This window comes from Pezoporus occidentalis, unplaced genomic scaffold, assembly GCF_034315485.1.
Source record: "Pezoporus occidentalis ecotype Australia unplaced genomic scaffold, CSIRO_AGI_Poc_V1 ctg229, whole genome shotgun sequence".
In the NCBI taxonomy this organism is placed as follows: Eukaryota; Metazoa; Chordata; class Aves; order Psittaciformes; family Psittacidae; genus Pezoporus; species Pezoporus occidentalis.
Genome location: NW_026914169.1, coordinates 348154 through 362871, shown reverse-complemented (window position 1 = coordinate 362871; position 14718 = coordinate 348154). Strand labels below are relative to the sequence as shown.

Sequence of the window (14718 nt, the reverse complement as noted above, 5' to 3'; positions counted from 1 at the left end):
CACCGCCTTGAGAGAGCAGAGAGAAAGGCCAGCACAGGAGTCTCTGGAAAGTGTTTTTGTTTATTCACCTCAGAGAAGAACACTGTACAAATATTACAGGCAACTTTCTTGCAAAAAGAAAAAAAAGTATAAAAATAATCTTTATATATGAAAAGTTCAGTACATTTTTTTCCCTAGGTATCCTTTTCCCAAGGGTCGTCTTAACACAAATGCTTGGAAAGGAGGGCAAGGGCCAAGCCAAGAGCTCGAGCTACAGCAAAGCCACTGAGCTAGCTAATGCGCACAGGTCTAGGGCATCCCGACCGGCTTCCATGCCAAGGACGGAAGGTTCAAGGACTGGCTACATGCTGGAATTTTACTGCCTGGGTCCCACACCACAGCTGCCTCGCTGGCAGCTGCTGCCTGCTTCAAACTGGAGCATCCCCTTGTTCCTCCTGGATTCTTCATGGCATTCTCAAAGAGGATGGGGCTGCAGAGATGATCCTGGAACCCATCCTGTTCCCAGCTCTTCTGGAGGAGACCCACATGGGTGGCCCAAGGAGCCACCTTAGGGATGCAGGTCCCAGACACACATTCTTGTCACCCCTGTGGGCTCCAAGAAGTGAAGACTTGACATCCCTTAATGGTGGTGCTCCAGCTGGCTGTGGTTCTGGTTAACAGAAGTTAAACACCAGCAGGTTACAGGGTCAGCTGCAAGCACCCTCTCTGCAAGGCCCATGCTCCTGGCCTGGAACTCTCTTCACAGTTTGTGGATGAGGAAAGGCAGGAAAGCTGCTACCACTGTGTTGGCAGGAAGATGTGCAAAACTGAATACACTCAAACGCAGAACCTGAACGAAACCCAGAAACTGGAGCTTTCAAAATACAGCTCAAATCCATCAGGGCATTTTACTCCACCTAAACTGCCCATGGTCCAAGACTAGTACCACCCAATCACCACAACAAACCCAAGTGCAGACCTTCCATTACAAACAAGGAAGAACATCTTGAGGAAAAATGATGCAGAGAAAGCATCATGCTAGGTAAAGGTCCTGCCACAGGATGAGGAACTGGAAGTGTGGGTATGAACAGTAAAGGAGGAAATCAAATTTCAAGAAAGCCTGATCCTGAACAGATTCTGAGAGAGAAAAACTGGGGAGGGGAAAGCACTATTATGACAACATCTATATAACTTGTCACAGCAAAGTACTACTGAACGGTTACTGCTTGGTCGCCTTTTAGACAGTTGAAGGCTCAAGTGCAATGGCTGGAGAAGATAACTATTTGCAAATATGAGCAGGCTCTGATGTACCTGGAGTAACTTACATGCACCAGCTGGAGCAGTCTTATCCTTTCCAACATCTCTTCAGTCAGGCAAAACCAAATCTAAAATGAACCATACTGACACGTCTTCTTTAGACCTGTAGAAACAGCACAGCTGTGTACAAGGAGCTGGAACCCTAGGCTGATGCCTCAGCAGATTGGGGAACGCAGAAGCAGCATTCTTGCTGATGCAAAAGCAGGGAAAGACTCAGCTCCTGGGTCCTCCCAGGAGTGCTCAACTCCTGAGTCCCACTAGGAGGCACAGCTGGCTAAAAAAAGTGCTTTTTCTTGTAAAACGTACTAGTTGGTCTGGAGTCACTGAAAGAAATGGACACTTTGGTGCCATTTTTTTTCCCCTTGTCATTCAGAAATGCAGCCACCCCAATCTGACCTGCTCACATTGGAAAATGTAGCTAACTACCTCCGGGTTTGTTAACTGACCACACTATTAGGGCTCCTTGTGGCACCCAGGAGGTGCAAAGTGCCTCTGGGAGTGCAGGAAAAAAACAAGGCATGCAGATCTGAGGAGGCTCAGAGAGGCACATGGGCAAACTCTAAGATGAACTAGGAACACTCAAAACACAGACCCCTTGAAGGGAGGTCCAGAATCCAATGGAGAGGGAGATGTGCAGGGCCAGTTGCACATGCACTTTGCACATGCAACAGAGGAAGAAGCTACAGGGAAGCTCCCAGCCTGCAAGTCCACATCTCTTGGTTCTGAGTCCATTAAGAGAGCATCTCTGAATCACTCACTTATCGAGCTCTAGCACAAAAGGAATCCAAAAATAGACACTTTCCAAAAGAGTTACAAAAGGCTCTGTGAGGCTCACAGCTGCACTGACGAGTCAGAGGTTGAGGACAGGCACATCAAAGAGGTCACAGACGCCTTCGCTCTCATCCAGGTTGTAGATGTAGTCATGATCTCCAGGTGGAGGGGAGAGGCGGAGCAAGGGAGCAAACACTGGGGAAAGAGAAGCTCACAGTTGGTTACAAAGCCCAGCACTCCCACACCTAGCCAAGAGCTGCCAGTGGGCATGGAGCTGTGGAGCCATGAGGCCACCTCACAGTAAGTTGCTGAGGTTGCTTCAAATCAGCCTTGTGATATGGAAGAGACAGACTTTCCTGGTTCTTACACTTCTCTCAGGGACTGGCAGGACAGTGAGAACAGAGGCTGTGTCCAGAGCCCAGAAAAGATGAGCGTAAGTCTGCAGCCACAAGGCTGAAGTCCCACAGCATGGTCTTCCTCTCCTGGAGAGGTCACCCCATGAAGGCAAGGCTCAAAGACTCACCTTCAGATGACATCAGCTCTTCCAGCAGGTCAGAATTCATACATTCTAGGGAAGAAACAAGCATGGTTAAGCCACACACTCTGCTGTCACACTGTGCTGCTGTATAGTTCTCCCCACCCTTCCCAGGGTGCTCCTCACCCTTGTTGTCCCTTCCCTAAGGCACAGAGTGTGCAGCAGCCAGTAGTAAAGGCCATGGGCAAAGGTAAATTGGTGACAGACAGTTCAAGCTACATAAAAAAAATCTGCAGGAGGTTTCTGCCTGTTTTAGCTCAACCATACACCAGTGTCCTTCAGGTGACAGACTGTGCCCTACCTCTGCACTGGCAAGCTAGCTGGTGCCTCAAACTCTCCCATAGGCAACTTTTCAACAGGCATCTGAAATGGAGCTGATAGAGCCCATATTCACAGTCCTCAATTACCCACCAACTTTGTTAAGCATGAGAAAAAAGAAAACAAACACCCAAATGAAATGGTCCAAGGGCAGGAAAACTAATAAGCCTCCTGTTTCCTCCTCCACATTTTTGTTCTTTGGCCCCCTGATTTGCTCCCCTTGGCCCATGGCCTAATCCAGCCATATGCCCTGGCAGATTCAGTGGCTGCCTGCTGCCAAACAGACTGCACAGCTGAACTCTGCATGGCCTTCCTGGATCACCAAGCTCTGGGGGCCCAACATGGGAGGAATGTGGAGCTGTTGGAGCAAGTCCAGAGGAGGCCACGGAGATGCTGTGAGAGCTGGAGCAGCTCTGCTCTGGAGACAGGCTGAGAGAGCTGGGCTAGTTCAGCCTGGGGAAGAGAAGGCTCCTTAAGGGGAGACCTTAGAGCAGCTCCAGTGCCTAAACAGGCTACAAGAAGCCTGGAGAGGGGTTTGGACAAGGGCTAAAGGGACAGGACAAGGGGGAATGGCTTTAACCTGACAGAGGGGAGACTAAGATGAGATCTTAGGAAGTTCTTCCCTGTGAGTGTGGTGAGGTCCTGGCACAGGTTGCCCAGAGAACTTCCAGTTCAATTTAACTGAGTTGTTATCACCTGCACTTGAAATAAGCTTTCAAAAAAGAAACTCAGATGAGCCCATTTTCAAGACACTAATCCACAGGAGCCCACTTACTAGAAGACAAGAACCCACTTGTCTAATTCTGTGCCATGCAATGAGAGAATTCCAACACCAAGTGACTAGACAGGACTAAAACCAGCTTCAATAAATAACAATTAAATGCAGAACCAGCCTTTTTAGATTAGGTCTGATAATACAGGAGGGTGTGTACCTGTGTGTGTTGCAATTCACATTTTTTCCAGGATATGAGTTTAAAACAAGCAGTTTTTAAGCACCCATTTAAAAGACAGAGAAAAGCATGCTAAAAAAGTAATTCCAATACAAAACACTAAAGAAGAACTCCAGGCTTTTGCAGCTTAAATTGCCTTAAAGCAGCCATCAGTACCTGGGCAATGTTACTAGGATTACTGGGAGGACAGAAGCTGCATGGAGCTTTCTGCAAGGCCCATTTCTCTGACCTCTGTAGTTTGGCTTTTTTTTCCAGTCCTGAGCTTTGCCTCTGCAGCTACTGACTCTGTTTTGTCCTTCATGCCTGGATCTCTATCTTCCTCCTCCAACTGGGAGGAATACTCCATAAAACACCACAAATTACCGCAGACAGCAAACACCTTTTTAGTAGTGTCAGCTGGAGTTAAGCTACATCTTCTACATCATCTGCGGCCTTGCAGCAGTTTATGTCTCACATTGCAAAGTCAAACTCACTCTTCAGATGTACTCAGGCATTACCAAGAGTTCATCCACTCTGGGTGCTGGGCAAGGAGGAAGGGAGTTCTCCAGGTGACTGGAGAACCCAGGGCTCCTCACACACAGGCTGCAGCCTTGAATTTGGGACTGAGGAGTTTTTACACAAAGGCAGCACTTTCACAAAGCACATGCTAGAGCACTGAACTAGGGTCTATTGTACATATCCTGGGACCACCACTGAAGTGCTGGTGTGTGCTTGGCTCTGCCTAGCAGCAAAGCTAGAAAGTATTCCACCAGCACTGAAAGGAAATAAATGTGCAGACAAAAAGAGTTTCACACTTTAGGCTTATGTCAGACCAAATTTCTTCACCTCTCCTACCCTTAGCCACAAGTCCATCCCGCCATTAGGAAGCAACACCCAGACATTCCTTGGGGAGGGGCAGAACTCCTAACACAAGTACAGTATCCCCTCCCCTACTGCTCCAAAACTACCACCATCACCAAAAACCAGGGGGGTTTAGATGAGAGGCAGCTATCTCCCTAGAGTATTTGCTTGGATTAGCCTTAGGCAGGCTAGAGCTGAAACAGGACTAACAGGGATTTTTAATTTTACATGGTACAGATGAGTTGGAGACGGAGCATGAGCAGCCAGAGCCCAGATCTGTGTTGGCATGGTGACAGGAAAGCCCTCATGTGCACGCTGTTGGGCAAACTCTAGCAAAGGTTGCTGGCAACACAAAGACAGAAAAATACATACAGAAAACAGCAATTTTAAGAGTGTCTAACTAAGAGTAGAGCCAGCAGCCACCAAAGGCCAGAGGCACCCTACAAAAAAACACATCCAAAATAATCCAAAAGGGAGTGAATAAAACAAACTGTCCCACTTCTGTAGGTAGATGGGTGCAGAACAAAGCTGAGGTCAGGGAGTGAACATACCTCTTGTTGGATCAAACATCTCTAACAGCTCTTTGGGAAGTTCCAAGACTGCAAATACAATCAACCAAATGGTTTGCATTATTACATGAAGTCTGAAGCTTTAAGGCATAATCACCTACTATCCTACTGTACTCCTTACACACCCAAATCATCCTATGCCATCCAGAACTCTGCTCCCACACCCAGTGTTACATATTTCTGCTGCAATGATAAGCAGTGTAATACTTAAAGCTTGACCACTTTAAAATAAACCTATAGGAGCCCCAGGACATGAACATGTTATCACAGTCACCATATCCAGAGTAATTGCCTGGACGTATGCCTCACATGGTGTCAGCTTGTGTGCACCCCCTTGATTTATCTTGTGTAGGATGAGGAGATCCTTTAGAGAGGCAGCACAGGCCTGCTGGAATATGGTAAACTATATGCACATCAAAGGCCTAATTTCACAATTAAGTTTACTCCAAGATAAAGACAGTTCATGCTTCCTGGATATGCTAGCAGCAGAAGTGTGAAAGAAGCACTGGTAAGATTTCCTCTTCTAACCATAACCCTCTAACCTAGAGTATTTCTGCAGTGAAGGTAGGCTTCAAAACATTACAGCAGTGTGTCTTACCTAGAGAATGCTTTTCTCTCCTTGGGCCAGCCTGCCATTTCCTGGCATAAAGCTCTAATGTTCCTTTTTTAAAGCCCATTTCACCTCACCAAGCACACCAAGAAGCTCCCCAAATCTACATTGCAAGATCATTAAACCCACAAGATTACTAAAGACAGAGGAAGTATTCCCAAGTAAACGAGAAAAACACAGATGAGAGCTCTACTACTGAAAATTCCCCAAGTGTTACAAAGGTGTTCTCAGTGATGTCTGCAAGTTCTATAGCTTCACGCAATCACAAAAATTGGAAATTGTGCACATAAGGGACTGAAAACGAATAATTCTACACATAACAGTAGAGATGTGTTTCATGCAAGTGTTCCTTTCATATTTTCTAGTACTGACAGCCTGGAGAAGGCTCAGGAGAGATCTTAGAGCAGCTTCCAGTGTCTAAAGGGGCTACACGAAACCTGGAGAGAGGCTTTGGACAAGGGCCTGTAGGGACAGGAGAAGGGGGAATGGCTTTACCCTGACAGAGGGGAGACTGAGATGAGATCTTAGGCAGAAGTTCTTCCCTGTGAGGGTGCTGAGGCCCTGGCACAGGTTGCCCAGAGAAGCTGTGGCTGCCCCATGGCAGGGGGTTGGAGCTGGATGAGCTTTAAGGTCCCTTCCAACACAAACCAGGCTGGGATTCTATGATCACAGAAAAGTGGCTGGACAGTAGACACAATACAATCCCATTCTCACCAGGTTCCCCTGCAACCTCACAGGGAAGTGGCTACTCATCCCTTGCAGACTGTGGCTGACAGCAAACGCAGAATGCAGTTCAGCTCCTTCCTCCAGGCTCAGCAGCCCTTCCCTCACTTCAAACCTGATGCTTTTGGAACAACACATGAAACAAGGGTGAACACTCACTCTCTGTGGGGTCAGGCTTGATGGGCTCAAAGGCAGTGGAGGGGCTGGGTAGGATGGAGCTGCTGTCCAGCGAGGCAGAGGACTGGAGTGGCTGGGTGTCCAACCCATTCGGCTGGCTGGGTGACACGGACACATTCCCAATGGGATCAAAGTCATCGCTGATCTTGGACTCTGCTGCTGAGACACTGCATTCTGAGAAGAGCCACAGACACACATAGGAAGGTCATCTCCAACCAGCTCCAAAGCAAGCTGCAGCAGATTCAATCCTCATTGCAATGCTGGCCAAGCTACATAGGAAGAAGTCTTCTTGCTTTCACCCAGGAAAACCAACCTGTTCCAGTTCTGCTGGAGAGCAGTCATGGTGATGTCAGGCTGCAGATAAGCCAAAAGCATGCTCTCAGAGCAGTTAATACAAGCCAAACAGTAAGCTACACCAGGAGAAGTGTGGCCAACATACTGAGGGAAGTTACTATCCTGCTCGGTGCCGACACTGCACTTGGGATCCAGCTTTGGCCATCCTCCAGTGCAAGGAAGATGTGGAGAAGATCCCGCTGAGGGCTACCAAGTTGGCCAGGGTATAGGGCACATGGCCTACAAGGATGGGGTGGGAGCTGGGCTTGTTCAGTCACGCAAAGAGAAGTCTAAGGGCAATGTAACAGAATCTTGCAGCTACCTGAAAGGTAGGTACAAAAATTAAGAACTTCTCAGTGGTGCTGAATAACATTAACATGCACAACAGGCACAAGATGCAGCCCAAAGCATCCAGGTATCCAGAAAAAGGAATTTGCTGAGAGAGTGCTGCAGCTCTGGAAGAGCTCACAAAGGAAGCTGGGGATTTCCACTGCTGGAAGCTTTCAAAATTTAGCTGGACAAAGCTGCAACCAACCTAACATAGGATTTTTGACAAAGTGTTTTTTCAAACTGAAAGTTGAACTTGAGACTCAAAAAGACCCTTTTACAAACTTCTGCCAGTCTGTATGACCAGTCTCTCTCCACCACTGCTCCTTCAGCTTGGCACCACCCCCTGAAGCCAAGTGTCTTTCTTCCATTACCACAGCCAGTTCCACTAATGAAAACAGAAGAGGCTCACTGCAGCAAATTCAGAGATGCCCCCTTTGCCAGGAGCTGACAGAGCTGCATGACCAGCAGTGCCAGCCCCATCCAGGCTGAGGAATGTACTCTCCTTGTCAGCCCCCATCCTGTTTCTGCCTCTTGCAGCCTCCCTCTCACCTGTGCTTGTGGGATTCTGTGCAGGAGGGCTGTGCTCCTGACTGCTGGTAGATGCTGGTGTAGAGGGCTTGGTGCTGGGAACGGATGTCTCCTGGAAGTGGGCAACTGGTGAGATCGGCGGTTTTGAGGCTGCAACTGCCTGGCACTGAATGAGATCTTCAGGTGGAGGGACAGGCAGTACAACAGGAGGAGAGCTCCAAGTATCTTTGTTTACTAAGAGAACATCAATGGGACCATTTGTGCTCTTCAGATGGATCTGGTATTTCTTCTGCCCATTTAGGCCCTGAGAAAAGTCAAAAGCAAAACAAAACCGTACATGAAATGCCCTTTCCAAACAGAACAGGAATTTCACACAGGCAAGACATCTGAGAGGGACTTTTTACAAGGGCATGTAGTGACAGGACAAGGGGAAATGGTTTTAAATTGAAAGAGGGAGATTGAGATGAGATCTAAGGAAGAAGTTCTTCTCTGTGAGGGTGCTGAGACGCTTGGCACAGGTTGCCCAGAGAAGCTGTGGCTGCCCCATCCCTGGCAGTGTTCAAGGCCAGCTTGGACGGGGCTTGGAGCAACCTGGTCTAGCAGGGGGTTGGAACTGGATGAGCTTTAAGGTCTCTTCCAACCCAAACCATGCTGTGATTCCAAGACATGCTGTCCAGGCAGTTCGGCACTGTTCCACACACAACTCCCCTGACTCTCAGGACTATCCTCTCCCCCGCTGCTTCTGCAAATACTCAGATACTTCCAAATAACAGTTTCCTGGCAATTAATTTAGTATCTGGAGCTTTCCTTGGGTTGTCAGTTTCTCTGACTCCATCAACATCCCTGACTTATGACTCTCAGCCTGGTCAATCCAGCAACAACCCCTGCCCCAACACACACACAAGCACACTCCTGCACTTTGCCCATGCATTTCTTGCTCACCTCAGGGATGGGCACCTCCAAACGTGTGCCTGATGGGGCTCGAATTGCAAGGAGGGTGTCTCCTGTAGAAACAGACTGATGATCATTAAGCACTGACAAAGAGCCCCTCCTCAAAGCTCCCCATCTCGAGAGGACTGCCATTTACACCCACCTGACCTGCTAGGCATATCAAACAGCTCCCAACATGCCCAACTGCTCAAGGCCCAGAGAACATGCAAAACTTCTCCTAAAGCAATACTAGTGTTTTAGTGGCATCCTTAACAGGACTAACCTTTCTTTTCCTCAGAAAGGCTGGCTTAAATTCACTTCTGAGAAGACCTTAATATTGGAGGAAGGATCTTTCCCCCTACTGTCACAAGCTTTTATATGTGAATTAGAATCAAAAGAACACGCAACTCCAAGAGCTGCACTGCCAGCAGAGAGATGGTGTGGAACTAGGCTGAGTAGCCAGGCTGCCAACAGCATAGCAACCTCATACTTGGAGACCCAGTACCCAAAACCAATACTCCATAGTCAATACTGGCAAGACAGCTGCCTGGTGCTAGTTGTATTGGACCTTGCAGAGCCCAGCACATACAGGGCTGGGATCCCAGCTGACATCTTTTCAAGTTCTGCAGCTCCTTAAGATCTGTCTCCCTAATAACACAATCACAGGTGAGCAGCTTCCAGTCTATATTTGGGTTTAGAGAAACATGAACAGAGAAATACCAGTGCTGTAAACACTAGACACACTCAGACTAAGCAGTTAGCAGCTTTCACTTCGAATGTTTCAGCTTTAGTGTGGTTAGTATTTGCACTTCACTGGTAGTCTGCATTAAGCTTCACTTGTAATATGGAAGATCCTCGGAGTAATGGGAGAGAATGGAGAGCAGAGGAGCACAGCCTGTAATTTCAGGCAGGCAGGCAAAGGTCAGATCCTCTAAGATTACAGGGATTCAAAATAACACAGGACTTGTCAGTAAGATGGGATTCCTTTAACAAATATGTACTTAAGAAAAATGTTGTTAAGAGACATCGATGCATATTAAAGCTCAAAGACACAAGCTCAAGCACACAAGCTCAAGCTTTAAGACCCGTTAGTTTCAAATACAGGTGCTGTGTTTGTACCTCCCCTGATAGCTACATCTCAAATACTTTTACACAACAGTGTACAGTGTGTTTCCATTTCCTCTTTGAGTCTGCAGTAACAGATGGGAAAATTACACTTCAATGTCACTAAAAACTAATATATTCTTAATTATTTTCCTTTTAATTAATCCAAGTAACAAATTCATTGACAAGAGTCCAAGCATGGAAATTCTCAACCCCTAACTCACTTTGTGAGAGACAGTTCAATACCAATTAATCAGAAAAACAAGAGCTGAAATTCAAACTTGACCAAAGTACAAGAACATAAGTGGTATGACAAGGAACCTCTGCAACGCTCATATGCTCAGGAGAGAAATTAAAAGTCACGTAAGGCACATTCCTACAAGAAAACTGAACAGACAATGGAAAAACATGAATCAAACCTCTCTTCTGGAGGGAATTCAGATCTGCCTTCTAATCTCTGTGTGTTTTGGTGAGGTCTAACTTCAAACACAAGCTGCTTTACAAAAACCAGGTGCAATAAGATGCAAGACACTCAATCAACCAAGCAACAAGCTGTCTGCTGGTCTCCAGTAAACTCAGAACAATCTGGAAGAATTATCTGGCCCCAGGCACTGTCAAATTGAAAACAAAATCCCTGCCCCCAGAAGCACTAGCTTCAGTCAGAAGAAACAGGAAAGCAAAGAGGGTGCTTGCATATAGTACCAGCAGGATCTTGAGCAGTATAAAGTCTGGTGGTGAACAAGGAAAGCACACAAAGGCAAAGAAGAAAAACAGAAAAGCTGATGAAGTGTAGGGTGAGAAGACTGCTTGGAAAAGACAAGGGTGAGATTACATGTGGGAGGTCAGGGTAAGCAGCTTCAATCTCTGCTTCAAGCAGATGCAGGCTGCTCGTGGTCAGAAAAGGCGAGGTGTCCACTGAAGCAGAAAGGTGACTCCACACCACTACAGCAAAACAATTGATGTCCTGCAGGCTGCTGAGCTGCACACCAGCCACCAGGGAATTATCTGGTTAGTTTTGGTCCTACAGCTGTCAATAAAATTGGCAATAGAGACACTCCTGTGCTCCTGTGGGTCTTCTTCACTTCTGCCCCACAGAGAACATACATAGACCTCACAGCTTTATGAAGGCAGTACAGAAGGGAGTGAGGTTACAGCAGTGTATTCCCTTCCATCCTGCTCTTCACTACCTCCCTCTTGCATTCTTGTTGGTAGAGGTCACTATGCAGCTGGGGGACCATGGTTTATGCTGTCTTCCTGCTTACACCCAGATCTCTACCATGAAATAAAATTTGCTTTATTAGAAAACTGTCCACCCAAGCCCCTAAAACTTAAGGGCTTGGGTGGACAGTGTTCTAAAAGACAGGCTTCTAACTTAACATGTGCACATCCACATAGTGACACTCAGCAAAAAGACTTTGTTAGGAATAGCAGCCATGTTCCAGTAACAGAAACCACCTGCCTGCTCTGATGGTGACAAGAAAGCTACAACTCGGTGCTACATAAACCCAGGATGGCATCAGAGCTCACACTACATTTAACCTGATGCTGTTGGGCAGCCTGTGGCTCCCTGCCTCCTCTTCTGTGGAGGAAGCAGCTGGGACAGACTGCTAGGACTGCAGCATTACATCTTTGCGATGGAATGTCACTTCCTCACCTGTGAAGCACCTGCAGAGATCTTCATGTGTCACATATGCTAATGTTTCCAATGTTAAGGAGAAAGCCTGCAGCTTCCTGTGCAGTTGGAGAACTCAAAGGGCACCTGATGCTTCCTTCCTGAGCACAAGAAATGCCATTCCCAGAAGGCTCCCTGTGACACGCTCTGAAATGGTCTGCAGGTGAGGTCTGCAAGCTATATGCTCGTCAGAGCTGACATCCTAAGAGAGGCAAGCCACAGGAGCAGCTCTGCACTCCAAGAAGTGGTACCTGTGACTCAGAGAGAAGCACTTTTCTCACGATGGTAAACATTACAGTGGTTTTTACTTTAAAAAGGCAAGGAGCCATGCACCCCAGAGAAAGTTGGTTCCCAGGCTGGACAGATACCCCAATTCCAAAGCCAGGCACTGCCTTTTGACCCTTTCAGTGCAGATCCTCCAGCAGCAACAGGTCACCACCACTCCTCTACCATGAGCAGGGTGACACAAACCCAGTCCTCAGGTCTCTGCTTTCCAGCCCCATAAGCAAATGCAGAGACCGTAATGGGTTCACACAAAGGATATTGACTATTCTTCATGTCTTCTGTAACATTTTTGATGCTCTGCTGCACCCACATCTTCTGCTGCTCCAGCTCCTGCTCCCGCTGCTCCAGGTCCTCTATGTCTGCCTTCAGCTCTATCAGTTTGTGAGCTATTTCACGAGTATTGCAACCAGGACCCACCCCTCTGGGGAAGATAAAAAGGAGTGACATGCATCAGGCCCTGCAGGCACCCAGACCAGCCCCAACTTCTCAGAGGCTGCCACCTCCCTTACTGCTACCCCTGTCACACGCCAAAGGCCAGATCACCCAGAAAGCCTCCTCTGTACCTGCTCTAGATCCCCATCTCCCAGCACTGCAATGTTTGGTACATCTGCCTACATCCTGCAGACTGGCAGGACTCTTGCCCATCTCCAGTCCCATGACAGGCATCTTTTCTAGCCCAAAGTGCTTCAAACAGCTCCTGTCAAAATAACAGCTCTATTGTAAAAAAAAAAAAGACATAAGTATTTCAGCTTTCCTCATTACTACCATCACCATAGCCCAGCTGGGGAAGTACCAGAACATACAGACCACTGAAGAACCCTGGTCTGAGCTGCACATTTTAATCCCAGTGTCACTCAGACCTGGCCTAGAAGGAACCTGTGAACAATTTAAACCTCTTGTCACTCACTTCCACTGGATACTGTTCTTGGATTTCTTCTCGATCAACCCAATGCCTTCCAGGACATTTGTGATATCGTAGATCCGTCGTTTCTGTCGCACAGCCAAGGTATCTGCAGCCTGCAAAAAGGTTAGGCACTTAACTCCAAACTCTCAGTCATATTTCACTCCTTCCTGCATGTCAGGTTAATTCCTGGCCAAGCACTCTGCTCACCATCTTGTTCCTGTGTTGTTCCAGCACCTCAAATTACAAAGCCATGTTCCCAATGTCATTATGACCATGAGAAAAGAAGCTGCTGACCCTCTGTCCCTTTTCTTGCAATTTCCTCACTAAACACAAACCAAACTCAGCCATTCAGCTCATGATGGATCCACAAATTATCATTCCACAGCAGCAAAGCAGTGCTAGAAGATACTAATTTGGCAGCCTGAAAATTCAGTGCTCCTTCAGGATGGAAGAGATGGGGATGGGAAGAAGAATGCAGAGCTGTTTCTGTAACTGACAATGGTTTAGCAAACTCAACACTCAAAGGTCTTTTCTAAATTGGAACTGATGCAGTTGATAGAACTTCAACACCTTTCAAGAGGGAGATTTCTCTGTTTGAAAGACAGAATGCCAGGAGAGGCATAAGCATGGCTGCAAGGCAGGAGCTCCAGAGCAGCCCTGTGACTTTCTGCCTTGCTCATGCAATATTACTCCCCTCAGGCTTCGGGACATGCCAGACCGCATCAATATGCCTGTTTCCATTACCACCCAGCAACCCAGCACCGCAAGAGAGCATATGTGCTGCACCAGCACAGCCAGGACCAACAGCAGCAGCAGCAGCACACACAGAGCACAGGAATGATGTTCCCTCTCACCTGGCAGTAACAGACCAGGATTTTGGCAACCCTACACCCACACAACTGATCATATCACAGAATGGTTTGGGTTAGAAAGGACCTTAAAGTTCATCCAGTTCAGACCCAGGGATGCCTTCCACTAGAGCAGGTTGCTCCAAGTCCCATCCAACCTGGCTTTGAACACTGCCAGGGATGGGGCAGCCACAGCTTCTCTGGGCACCCTGTGCCAGGGCCTCAGCACCCTCACAGGGAAGAACTTCTGCCTAAGATCTCATCTCAATCTCCCCTCTGTCAGGTTAAAGCCATTCCCCATTGCCCTGTCCCTACAGGCCCTTGTCCAAAGCCCCTCTCCAGGTTTCTTGTAGCCCCTTTAGGCACTGGAGCTGCTCTAAGGTCTCCCCTTAAGGAGCCTTCTCTTCTCCAGGCTGAACCAGCCCAGCTCCCTCAGCCTGTCAGAGCAGAGGCACTCCAGCCTTCATAGTGTCACCTACCCAATCACACTCTAACCAACACCAACCCACTTAAAGGACATTTTAACCACGAAAACATTGCCCGACATTGCCCCGAGTGCCGACGCCCCTCCAGCCAGTCCCGTCCCAACCCACCCCCCGGCCAGCCCCGCACCAGCTTGAGGTCGAGCACGCCGTCCTTGGCCTCCTGCAGCAACGACACAAACTTGGTGGTGAGCAGCCCCAGGCTCTTCTCGTGCCGGCTCGGCGCAGCGCCGCTTCCGGACCCGGACCCGCTCCCACCACCGGACGGCTGCGGCCCGCACTCCGCCATCTGCCCGCCGTCCGCCGGCTCCGGCACCGCCGCGCTTCCGCTTCCGGGCCGCGGGGCAATGCGGCAGCTTCCGGGGCGGGCGAGGGGTTTAGGCTGCTTCTTCGGGGGCACACGGCGGGGCCGCGGGCGCCGCCTGCCCCATGCGCGGCGGGGAACAGTCCAGGGTGAAACTGGGGCGTCCCTCCCCTCGCTCCCAGCGGCACCGAGCCCACAGTTAGACCCTG

At 48.4% G+C, this 14718-nt stretch overlaps 1 protein-coding gene across 1 annotated transcript; it reads right to left on the bottom strand.

Moving 5' to 3' along the window:
• Positions 1–40: 40 nt before the first annotated feature.
• E2F4 (E2F transcription factor 4) lies at positions 41–14575 on the bottom strand. The gene is made up of 10 exons (XM_062621250.1): positions 14336–14575; positions 12879–12988; positions 12231–12392; positions 11669–11712; positions 8923–8984; positions 8002–8284; positions 6772–6963; positions 5262–5309; positions 2591–2635; positions 41–2262 (listed from the first exon to the last, which is right to left on the bottom strand). Exons 1-10 carry the CDS (start codon positions 14492–14494, stop codon positions 2147–2149), a joined length of 1221 nt encoding a protein of 406 aa, XP_062477234.1. The 5' UTR covers positions 14495–14575; the 3' UTR covers positions 41–2146.
• Positions 14576–14718: the final 143 nt, after the last annotated feature.

Excerpts from the sequence above, each read along its gene's own strand:
- E2F4 (XM_062621250.1), bottom strand. The coding sequence starts at position 14,494 with ATGGCGGAGTGCGGGCCGCAGCCGTCCGGTGGTGGGAGCGGGTCCGGG. Across the intron at positions 8,285-8,922 it reads TGGAGGTGCCCATCCCTGAG|GGCCTAAATGGGCAGAAGAA; the intron begins GTGAGCAAGAAA and ends GACTTTTCTCAG. Across the intron at positions 6,964-8,001 it reads ACAGAATCCCACAAGCACAG|AATGCAGTGTCTCAGCAGCA; the intron begins GTGAGAGGGAGG and ends GGCTCTTCTCAG.